The following is an 11,556-nucleotide window of genomic DNA, read 5'->3' as shown; positions in this document are numbered from 1 at the left end:
TTTCATCCTTAACTAAGTCCATTTCATCCTTAACTAAAAGTTCCTCTAGCCCTGCTGTAGCCTCTGCTGCAGTGGGACAGCAGCCATGGGGCTGCAGCTGCACCCTGAGCTACCTGGGAGCACGCTGGGTTTGTGATTTGGCTCTGGCTGCCAGCACTCACTTGGATTTTTTTGATTGTGCTCAAGCCTTGAGCCTTGAGCTGAACACACTGAATACTGAACACTCCTGCCTTGCTCTTGCTATCACATGGCCCCCATGACTCAGTTTCCCATTAGTGGGCCAGGGAGGGGATAACCATTGCTCACCCCATTTATGAATCCACACTGGCAGTCGTGGCCAGGGGTTTCCAAGGCCTCATTTCCATGCTGTCCACCCCTGCAGGGTCTGCAGCCTGTGCAGCTGGGCTGGGAGTTTGGGCTCCCATCTATGGCTGGGGAAGGTTGTGGCTTCCTCACTGGCAAGGCAGAAGGGACTGCCTGGAGTGTGCGCTGCCTGATGTGTCCCTGGTGACCTCTGGGCAGTGCCAGTGCCACGGCAGTCCCTTGCTGGAGCCCTTTCCCTGGTCCCTCTGGGCAGTGCCAGTGCCAGTGCCACGGCAGTCCCTGCTGGAGCCCTTTCCCTGGCCCCTCTGGGCAGTGCCAGTGCCAGTGCCACGGCAGTCCCTGCTGGAGCCCTTTCCCTGGCCCCTCTGGGCAGTGCCAGTGCCACGGCAGTCCCTGCTGGAGCCCTTTCCCTGGTCCCTCTGGGCAGTGCCAGTGCCACGGCAGTCCCTGCTGGAGCCCTTTCCCTGGCTGGTCTGGGCAGTGCCAGTGCCACGGCAGTCCCTGCTGGAGCCCTTTCCCTGGCTGGTCTGGGCAGTGCCAGTGCCACGGCAGTCCCTGCTGGAGCCCTTTCCCTGGCTGGTCTGGGCAGTGCCAGTGCCACGGCAGTCCCTGCTGGAGCCGCTGTCCTTCCCCGGCACAGCCAGGCTGTCACCGCAATCCCTGCCCGTGAGGGAGCCTGCCCATCACGGGGCTGCTCTCATTTGTATGCTGGTCAAGCTGGCTTCCAATGACAATCCTAATTATGTTTGCCTTGTGTATGATGAAGGTTACATTTCTGACTGATTTTGCCGGGCTGGAAGCGTAATTGATTAATTTAGAGTTTAAGAAGGGAAAGAGGATTAAGGCGGAGGTGAGGCTGTGCTGCCAGACGCTGCATTGACTGCTTCACACTTTCACAGCTTCAGCTTTTGTTTGCCTGCAAACCAGCTTGTCTGAGCTCCCAAGTTGTTATTTCTCGTGGCTCTGAGCTTGTTGGCAGATCCCTCCAAGCCGAGCCTCCTGCTGGGAAGGGAGCTGCAGCTCTGGAGACATACATGCAAAGAGCTAGTGCAGGCTCCAGATTTAATTCCACTGTATCCAGGGGCAAATGCACTTGCTGTTCGGCCGTGAGCTGTTCATGTGGGAGCTCCATATCCCACATACCTGCAAGCTCTTGACTGAACGAAGCAGCAGACCTGCAGAAGGTCTATCTGTCCATGACAGGGCAGTTTTGGGGAAGAATTCCTCTTAATGACAACCAGTAGGGGATTTCTTCCCTGAAACTGCAGAGTACATGGAGATGGGGAGATGCAAGATGAACACAGCGTCAGCTGGGCTCTAGTCTTAGGGACTTCCTGCAGCATCAGTGCTGATGGAAGCAGCTGCATGCAGGCAGTCACTGCTGGGGCTCTGCATTTGATGGAGAAATGGTAGCAGTAGCCCATGGTAGCAGTAGCCCATGTAACATTCATTGGGTCTGAAACCTTTTGCTTCTTGCAGCTAAGGCTCTCTTTGCAGCCCACGAGGCCCTTGGTGGTGCTCTGGCTCTGAGGCAGTGATGGGTTTTCAAAAGGACAGAGTTCTGCTACATAATTATGGACACTGGCCTGCTCATTATTGGACAAATTAATCAAGTTCTTGCAGTGCCCATAAAAGCAGATTTGCTGGGCTGTTTACTGCCTGAATAGAGAATATTAGCAACCTGTTACAGTGAGATTGGCCAACACTGCTGTGAGCACAGGGAAGGTCACCAGCCCGCTCCAGTGACGCATGGCATTTCCTTGACTTCTTAGCACGGGGGAATTCTGAGCTTCTGCTGCTTTCACAGTCAGTCCGTTTGGGAACTGAGCTGCCTGGAGGATTTCTGTTACCTCCATTCTGGGAGCACACTGCATCCATTTCATTTACATTAATTTTCTTTTGATCAAATTAAGGTGGGCTGTGAAGACACTGGGAGGTTTGGGTTCCCAGCCTTGCTCTGACCTGCTGCAGAGGCTCTGGCGCCTGGCAGAAAGGCAGAGCAGGCAGCTCTGAAAGCACCACCAGAGATGTTCCTCACCACTCTGGGAGCAGTGGGGCTGGCCAGACCCTCCTGTCCCAGTCAGGAAGGGAATCACACCCCTGCATTGTGGGGCATCTCTTCCAGCCCTGTGGGGGCCTGCAGAGGGAGGTGGTGGCAAGCTCTGGCTCTTCTCACACTCTGCCCCAGGCTCACACTTCCCCTCTCTTTCTGTCCACCTTTTGCACCTGTCCACTGCCACCTGGACCTATGTGTGCTTTCCAAACACCTTTTCTGTCCTTCCCAGCCCTCTGCTTTCCCTTGGCAGACACACAAGACCCTCGGGAAGCCCTCCAGAGGAAGGAAGGGGAGAGTCACTGGGAGCAGCACGAGGCCTTTCAAGGCAGCAGCACAAGTCCCCTTTGTACCACCTTGTGCTTTTGATCAGCCTGGAAAGGGGAGCAGTAGAGTTTAAAAAACAGCAGAGCAATGCAGTTAGTGAAGCAAATGCTGGCAAGTGTCACTTCCAGGGGCAGCCTGTGGTCCAAGGGGCTGCTTTTCTGCTCAGCCACCTGCCTTTGTTTGGAGCACAGAGGTGGCTCTTGCCTGCAGATGCTTTCACGAGGCTGTTGGGCCAGGTAGGGGAAGGCTCTGGGACCTCCCCAGGCATTATCATACCTTAGACCATTTTTAAGAAGCTGATCTAAGACAGGAGAAACATTGGAGGAAAGCCTTGCAAGGACTTAAAATGCACCTTGCCATAGGGCTCTTGCACTTCCAGCTTTTAAGAGGAAGAAATGTCTGATCTTATAATACATCCCTCTGGAATCCCCTTTTTTTTTGTGTGTGTGTGTGTGTCTCATGAAAATATTTCTGAAGAGCTTTTAGAAAACCTGGCTTAGAAGCTCCCCAGATGAAAGCTATGGGCTGGAGTTATGGTTTCATAAAAGAATTAAACCATCTTAAGCCCCTGCAGGAGAGGCTGAAGGCAGCACCTGGTGCTGCTAAGCTTCTTTTGGAATTTGAAACCACTAAGTGCACAGATTATACTGGCTCTAAGCATCTTAGCAAGCAGTTCTAAACCACTGAGAGCAGCCACAGGCCCCTGGGGGAGTATATGGGCCAGGCACTGGAGGCCAGGCTGTGGAGTCTGACCTGAGCAGACACAGTGCATGGAAGTGCTGCTGGCTGGCTTGAGGGGTGCTGCTCAGTGTCCCCATCACTGGCTCTGGCAGAGGGAAGCAAGTCCAGCCAGCACATGACACATTAGTTGTCCTTCTGCTGAGGAGGGTGGCCTCCCTGACAAAGACTTTCATGTTCTTCAAAGATCTCAGCACTTCTAAAATGTGTTTACAGTTCATGGAAGGCCTGGAAAAGCAAGCAACTGTTTTTATTTCTCTTCAGTTTGACTATTTTTCTCCATTTATATCCAAAGATAAAAAGACATCTCTTGCCTAAAAAAAAAGCCAAATGTTTGAACAAGCAGAACTTGGAGTGGGAATTGAGGCATAAAAGCCTTTTTTGAGCCTTTCCTTCTCTGCCCAGCAACCTTTCAGAGGCTGGTTGTTACACACCAGTGACCCAGCATTTAGATTTAGATGGCTGATCAGGAGCAGGTCTCCAAGCCTGTCAGTGAGAGCCTGGTGTGGAAGGGACTTCTCTGGCTGTTCTGTACTTCTCAGCCTCTGGACACTGGACTGGAGCTGTCCCCAGGACCTATAGCACGAGTCTCTCTCCAGGTTTTGCCCAGGTCACCAGTGCCACCCACTCCAGCCTTTAAAAGGTAAGAGCCACTGAGCCAAACTGACCTGCTGCCCTGTTTGCACCATGGATGAATTTGGATTTTACACTGAAGGCATCTGAATTACTTTTTGTCTCTCCCCTACAACACCCCGAGGGGTTCCCCCTGTGGGTTTGACCCAGGTGATCCCTAACCCCACTGCATCTGCAGGGCAGTGCCAGGAGCAGACAGACAGGAAAGGGTAGTGCTGCTGGAAAAGCAAACAGGCTTTTCCTTGGAGACTTGTCTGTGTCATTAATACCTGGCATCACTGAGCTGCTCAGCACAAAAGCTCTTTTGGGCTTTGCCAGGCTCAGGTTTGGTTTGGATAACACCCATGTGTGCCACTTGTGTCCTGTGCACAGAGCTTGCTGCCTGCCTTGGTGCCACCCCGCACATGCTGTCCCTCGTGCCCTGCCACGGATGGAGCCGTTCCAGGCAGGCTGTCAGAGCCTGTGATCTTCAGCAGAGGCATTAACTGGGTTAACCTTTGAAGTAAAGTGAATTTCTAATGGCAGAACAGCAGAGGCCAACATACAAACTTCTACCTTCCCATACTTTTTTCTGTCACCACAGAAAGCACTTTGGCTTTTCCTGTGCTGACCATAGCAGTTCTGTGTGGCTTAGCCCTTGTTTGCCTCGTTGCGTCAGTCCATACAGTTCATTGAGAAGGAATTTCATCCACACCTTAAAGAAATTGAGGAAGATGAAGCAGGGAAGGCTCTGGGGTGCAGGTCCTGCCTCAGTGATTGCAGGCAGCAGTGCTGAAAAGGAAGAAACCCAGGAGGAAGACTGAGCTGCTTTAGAGGAGCTACCTTGTGAGAAATGCTTTAAGAGAGTGACTAAGTGCTTGCCTCCTTTACACCATCATCCCACAGGACAAAGGAAAGGTGCTGGGTGCCACTCCTCAGAACTGGCCTGAACCCAGAGGGACCACGGATGGGGTCCCTGCCCTGGCTGGCTGTCTCCACACTCCAGGGATCGGGTGCTGTTTATTGTCCTGGAGGCTGATGAGCAAGGTGCAGCCTCCCAGTGGAACAGGACAGGCCCTCCAGGGAGAATTTCTACTCTCCTTTTGACGCAGTTTGAGCCAAACCAGGTATCTTCAGGGAGCCTGGGCCAGGAGGCAGGGGCGTGGACGCCACAGCCCGGCCGGGCTAGCCGGCTTCCCTGCAGCCCAGGCGGTGCTTCGGCCGGACAGGACGGGGCGTGAGGGGCTGCAGCAGGGCAGTGGCAGCGGGGACACCCCGTGGAGGGGACGCTCGTGGGATGGCGCTGCCGGCAGCGCACTCCCCGTGGCAGAGCCCCCCTCGGGCAGGCGGCAGCCTCCCGTCTGTGCCATCTAGTGCCCGGCGCAAGAACTGGGACTGACCCAGCCTCTCACCCACAGGGGAACGGCCCGGCTGCCCTGGAGAACAGGCTCTCCTCTCCCTGGGCCAGGCAGGGATGTGCTGGCACGACCCCTGAGATGCCGCAGCGCCCGCACGGAAAGCGGCCCTTAGCTCCAGGTAGGACCGCAGCGCGCAGCGGGGCTGGGGCGGACGGAGGGAGCGGCTCTGCGCGGAGCTGCAGGTGAGGGGAGCTGGGCAGCACCTGCCACGGGCTCCGGGTAGGCAGAGGAAGGCTCGAAGCTCCTGGGAATCCTGCCTCTGCTTTTCAGGCACGGTGTTCCTGTGGCGTGCTCTAATGCTGCGCACGTGTTTTAAGGGATGAAAATAATGACCTCTGACTGGAATTCTCCTATTTGGACAGATTTCAATGCCATTCCAAGGGAGCTGCAGTTAGCTGTACTTGAGTGAACACCCTAGACTGAAAACACTTTATTTTTTAGTGTGTTTGTTATGTCGTTTCTTAGGTAAGTTCCTTTTACTAAGTTACTATTTTTTTTTAAAGTTTCCATGGCTGTAGCTTGATTTGCCAGCTTTGATTCTTAACTCTGCCTCTGTCCTCTTTATCCTTTTCAAAGGAATACTTTTCCTCTTTACAGACCTAGTTTCATTTATAAGCTTTAAGTAAGCGCCAATGAATCAGGAGCTAACAAATTCTAGCTTCCTTCTTGCTGCATTTTTCCCCCCAAATCTTTGTAAGAGATTTAATGGTGGTGTAAGGAGCCTCTAACTCAAACCCATCAATATATATCTATCCTTCATAATGGTTTATCACAGCCTGGCATTACATATTTCTATATTCTATATTGAATTTCATCAGCTGTTATTTTCCCTGTTTCACAGATGTTTTCAAGTTTTGAAGTTTTCCACAGCTTTTGCTAGCTCCATATGTTATCTTTACTATCTCATTACTGGGTCACAAGTAAATATATTGAAGATGCTGCCCCTGGCATCCATAGGACGCCCCACTCAGCTTTTTCCACTTGAAGTTTTGATCATTCATCCTTCTCTTGTACCTTGTATTGGATTAAAAATGATCACCTGATAGCTGCTTCCCAGGACATCTGTTAGTGACTTTAGGGAGTTAGTAGTAAAACTGCTCAAGGAGCAGAAGAGCATATCTTTGTTCTTGGGATCACATCCAGTATCTGTGAGCTCTGCTCCTCTTCCCTTGTGAACTTGGCTGTGGGTTTTCCTCTCCAGGATATATTGCACAGGCGCATTGTGCTGCTTCTGAAATGTAACATTTCCTACTGTTTTTTTTTTCCCCTTGGTGCTTAGTGAGGCTGATTGCTTAGGAAGTCTTGGGAGCCTTTTCAAATATGAAAAGGTAGCAGTGCCCCTTAGCACCTGATAGGTGACTGGCTGTAGTGAAAGCCTGGTGGTTTTGGAGCTGGCATGCTTAGAGCTCTCCTGGGTCTGCTATTGATCTTGGCATGTTCCTGCTTGTGAAGGGACTGATCTTTGAAACTAGGCTCCAGGAAATCATTTAAGGATGTGTTTGCATCCTGCTGAGCACCGAAACTGTGAGGATTTCAGTGGGAAGGAAACTCATCTTGAAAGAGACACAGTCTTTATCTGCCTTCCCTAATTAGCACTCTGTCTTCCTGGAGGTGGTACTCTCCACGGCATCCCCTTGGCAGCAGGAAGCCAGTGCTGGGGTTAAATCCCCACTTGCCCAAAGCTTACCTGGTCCTGTGCCCTGAGAGCTCTGTTTCTGAGGTGCCTGAGCTCAGGGCAGGTGCTTGCTGTGCTGTTTGCACACCTGTGGTGCCCTTCTGCCAAGACCAAGTGTTGCAGAGGCACATTTGGTTCTCCAGCGGGCTCCCAGCTCCTCACAGGTCTGTAAGCTCTTTTATTGCTGTCTCTCAGTTCTTTGGAACTCAGTTTCTAGGGCTTTACACCTTCCCCTGTGTAATCCACTCCCAGATCTGTTATGGGCCACAGTCAGGCTTTAAAGTGTTTGGGTGCCAGCAAGAGTCCATTCTGTGGATTGTTCCCAGAGCTGCTTAATTTTAACAGGGAAGCCCAAAATCTGTGTTTTGCATGAAAGCAAATGGAGGCTTGGACAGGCAGTGTGATTTATTGCAATCATTTAGCCCCAGAAACAGGAGAAAACCCCCTTTCACTCCCCACACCTCAGTGCTGTAACCCCAAGGCCACATGGAGTTGTGGGGCCACATGTCTCCCTTCCTCCAGCCTTCCCCCAGCCCCTGCAGCAGAGTCAGGGGGCTTGCCCAGCTGTAACTGGGGAGGTTTGGTGCAGGGGGATCCCTTCCCCTGTGCTGAGGAGGTGTTTGGCCTCACCTGCATCATCTTCTCTTGTGGCATGACAGGGCTGTGCCTGGGCAGGGCTCAGCTGAGCCTGGCTCAGGAAGGGGTTGTGTGACAGCTGTATCCCCAAACGTCCATCCCAGCTTTAATTACTCTGACACTGCTGCCTGGGTGTAATTAGCAGTTGAGAAAATCTGAGTGTGATTTTAATAAGCTGAGAGTAATGCAATTTGTCTTTTCTGTAAGAGATGCTTTGCAAATAAAAGCTGTAATTAAAAAGCCCATGCACAGGGCAAACGGCAACTGTGCTGTGGGTGTGTGGCTGCTCGGTGTGCAGCGTGCCTGGCACATGGCCTGCCCTGGCACAGGGGTGCCTCTTTGGGACAGCCTTCATCATGGGGTTCCTGCGAGAGCGTAAAGGCTGCAGCATGTAAAAACTGCAGGATTTGGCTCAATTGTGGCTTTTACAAAAGGCTCTTCCCTGTCTTCACAGATGCCCTTTGATATACTGTTGGTTTTTGATAAGAATAAGTCTCCTGGGTGTCGTCCTCCCCATTGCTTTTCATTCCTGTCACTATTGTGTTTCTGTGTTCTCACCCAGGAGCCCAAATTAGCTCGAGGCTGGTGGGATCTCTGTGGCAGAGGCCAGCAAGGCAGCCAGGGTGGCATGGGGGGAGTCAGGAAGCCTTTTCAAGAGCAGCCAGCTTTTCTGGTAGCCTCAGATCTGAACAGTCAGACCAGGCCCTGGGCTCTGCCTCTCCTTCCTGCTCCTTCCTTCTCCTTCCTGCTCTCTTTAAAAAAATCCATATCTATTAAAGGATAATCTCTTTTATCTAGTCTTCTGTCTCTGCACAATTCTGTCCTGCCCTGCTGGAGTTCAAGGTTCATTTCTGGCTGTGGGATCTCTCACAAGGAAGCAGCCCTGTTAAACCCCAAGGTCTGTTTTTCTGGCTGTGAGAGCTCTCTCAGGGAAGCAGCCCTGTTAAACCCCAAGGTCTGTTTTTCTGGCTGTGAGAGCTCTCTCTCAGGGAAGCAGCCCTGTTAAACCCCAAGGTCTGTTTCCCACAAACCCCTGTGACACATCAGGCTGACCTCACTGCCAAGCGTTCCTCTTCCTCAGTGCTGTGGGGCAACTTTAGGGGACAAGGTAGGAGATGGAGGCAGAGCAGCTGTCAGAAAATGGTTATACCCACAGCATCAGAGGGCCAGAGTTGTTGGCTGGGGAGAGTGGGAACATTGCTCCAGCCTGTGGGAAGCCCTTTTGCCTCTATCTACCCCCTGCAAAAGTCCATTTGTGCCTGGTGGCACTGGTTGCTGTGGCTCTGAAAGTTTAGGAGGTGTCTGTGTCTGTAGTACCCTCCTCTTGACCTGTGGGAGATGCCCTGGTCTTTGGGAGTGCGTTACCTGTGGCATCCCATGCATTGCCATTTCTGCCCGGGAAGGTCGGGGGGGCTCAGGTGGATAGAGGGGGGTTTGAGCAGCTTTGTGCTGTGCCTTGCAGGCGTGACTGGCCCACGCTGCCAGCTCATTGCAGCTCTGGCACGTTGGGCAAACAAACCAAGCCTCCTCCAGAGATCAGAGGGAAACATGGCAAAGGCATCTGTGGGTCCCACTGGCAGTGGAAATGGGAGCAGCTGTGGGCTCAGCGGATGGGCAAGCAGCAGCATCTGCCCCCTGCCAGCCCAGAGAGGCTGAGCAGCCCCTGTGTGTGGGAGAGGGAGAGCTGCTGGGGCTGAGCTCCTGTGCAGGGCTGTGTGTCCAGCCCCTGCAGCCTGTGCTGTGTGCTCCTCCCAAAGCCGAGTGTGTGTTCCCAGAGCTGTGCTGGTACAGGCTCTGCCTCCAGCCCAGCTGGTCCCCTCACACTTTCCAACAGAGGTTCCAAGTGCTTTGAGGCATAAGCTTCTATTCTGATCTCTCGTAAGTAAATGGCCATTTCTGGTGCCCTTTGCAGCACCCAAACAAACAAGCCCTGAAGGAGACTGGGACAGGCAGGAGATGAAGCAGGAGGGGACTCTTGTCTCTGGTCTGTACTTGAGGTGTGAGTCCTGTTCTCCTGGTAGCATGGGGCATCTCTCAGGACAGGAGACTGGTTGGTGTTTGAGCACCTATCCTTTCCTCTGTCCTGCGTTATGCTCTGCCCAGAGAAGGAGATGCTGTAAGCACCAAACCTGCCAGACTTCTTTTTTCAGGTGCAGAGGCCAGGAAAACAGGCTCCTGTCTCTGGAGTCTCCTTCCGTAGGACCTTTGTGACTGCCCTTCTGGACAGCACAGAGCCACCCAGTGGTTTCAGTGTCCAGCCTTGGGCTGGTGGAAGCTGAACGTGCTCGGCTGCTTTGCTGTGGTGGGCTGTGAGGGGAGCCTGTCCCGCTGCACAACAGTGCCCATCCCACAGGCGGGCTGTGCCTCGTGGTGTGCACCAAGACTGAGCTGTGCTGTGTATTGCTGTCCTAAGGTCAACACGGATGAGTTGCAAATGGCTACACAGACATGAACTGTATTGCCCAAGCCTTACTAGGCTAAATGTGAGCCTGAAGCACTAGGACAGTATTTGATCTCCAGTGAGTGACTTCTTTAGAAAGAAAAATTCATTTATTTCCTGGGGCTGTTGTTCTAGGGAGCACACCCAGACAGTGTGAAGTGCTGAGAACCACTGGAATAAAAGAGTTGTATGTCCAGATTCTCATCTGGGACATGAGCTGTCTTGCATGGTGTGCACCTTTCCTGTGTAGTGCCAGATGAGCTATTTGTATGTCTGCTGAGCACCCTCCTCACCTGCCCACAGCAGGGAAAGGGGTCCCAGTGTAAAGGTCCATGAAACTCTTGCTTCTGGGTGTTCATCTCCAAGATAGGTTTGCCCTCTGAAGCCTGGCAGTAGTGTAGCCAGAATGTACATAGTCCCTGTCCACTCCGTGCAAATTAGAGCTCTATCCACAGTCTTCTCAGGGACTCAGTGGGATTTGTTCCCTCCCAGCACCTAACAGCCATCAGTGGCTCTTGGCTGGGTTGATTGCCAGCACTCTGTGAGCCCAGTGGCCCTGCAGTGCTGGCAGAAGGTACCCCCAGGGCTGAGGAAGCAGGTTGACAAGTGGGGAGAACAGATTTGGGGATGGCTGCACTGCTGCTGTGCCTGTCCCTCCCTGAGAGGCTCCACCCTGACCCTGCCATGGGGTCCTATTGAAATCTTGCCACACTGAGGTAACCCAGGACAGATTCTGCCTTACCAGGACGTGCTGAATTTGGTGTTGAGAGGTTTCATTTGTTGCTCCAAGAGCAGTAGAGCTGATCCTTCAGCAGCGACTGCTGAGAAAGGAAGAAGTTGTGGGGCTTCCTGAGAAGCACAGCTCTCACAATGCAAAGTTTGCACGCTCAGATCTCTGTGGGTCAGTGTTCATTCATGTCCAGGAATAACTTCTGAGCCTCACATCTCCAAGTCTTACTGATTCTTAAGCAGAATGGAAAGTGGACCTTGTCTCTTGCTGGGGAAGTCTGTGTTCTTCTGGTTTCAGAGCCCTCTTGCTTAGGTTAGACTTTAACAGTGATTAGTTACCCAACAACTTTCTGTAATAATCTGCAAGTTTTCCATTAAGTGACAAACACTTTGTACTTTCCCCCAGCACCTCTGTTGCAATCTAATCTGCTGCCATTTTTCCCAAGGAGATGGAGGGTGCTACCTTCACGTTTTATTTATTTCCTGTTTCCTGTGGAGGAGAGACCAGAGCCATGAGGAACACTGAGCACAACATCCCATGGAGCTCTAGGCACAGTGCAGTGGATCAGTGTCAGCCTCTGCTGTCACTGCCAGCTGCCTCTGG

General features: G+C 52.4%; 1 protein-coding gene across 3 annotated transcripts in view; it reads left to right on the top strand.

Annotated features, from left to right (window-relative positions):
- Nucleotides 1-3,967: 3,967 nt before the first annotated feature.
- The window catches only part of GGT1 (gamma-glutamyltransferase 1), a 32,404-nt gene continuing 24,815 nt past the window's right edge, over nt 3,968-11,556 (top strand). The window contains exons 1-3 of one of the 3 annotated variants that reach the window (XM_038152436.1): nt 3,968-4,085; nt 5,473-5,590; nt 5,835-5,937. In XM_038152436.1, the coding sequence (XP_038008364.1) occupies nt 5,924-5,937 (14 nt within the window). In that variant the 5' untranslated portion in view covers nt 3,968-4,085; nt 5,473-5,590; nt 5,835-5,923. Of the gene's footprint in view, nt 4,086-5,437; nt 5,591-5,834; nt 5,938-11,556 lie in introns of those variants that run through there. The other 2 variants (XM_038152438.1, XM_038152440.1) reach the window with 2 other exon arrangements.

Source organism: Motacilla alba, chromosome 15 (assembly GCF_015832195.1).
Source record: "Motacilla alba alba isolate MOTALB_02 chromosome 15, Motacilla_alba_V1.0_pri, whole genome shotgun sequence".
NCBI classification, from domain to species: Eukaryota; Metazoa; Chordata; class Aves; order Passeriformes; family Motacillidae; genus Motacilla; species Motacilla alba.
The sequence above is the reverse complement of the archived record's forward strand: the minus strand, read 5'-3'. Positions and strand labels throughout refer to the sequence as shown.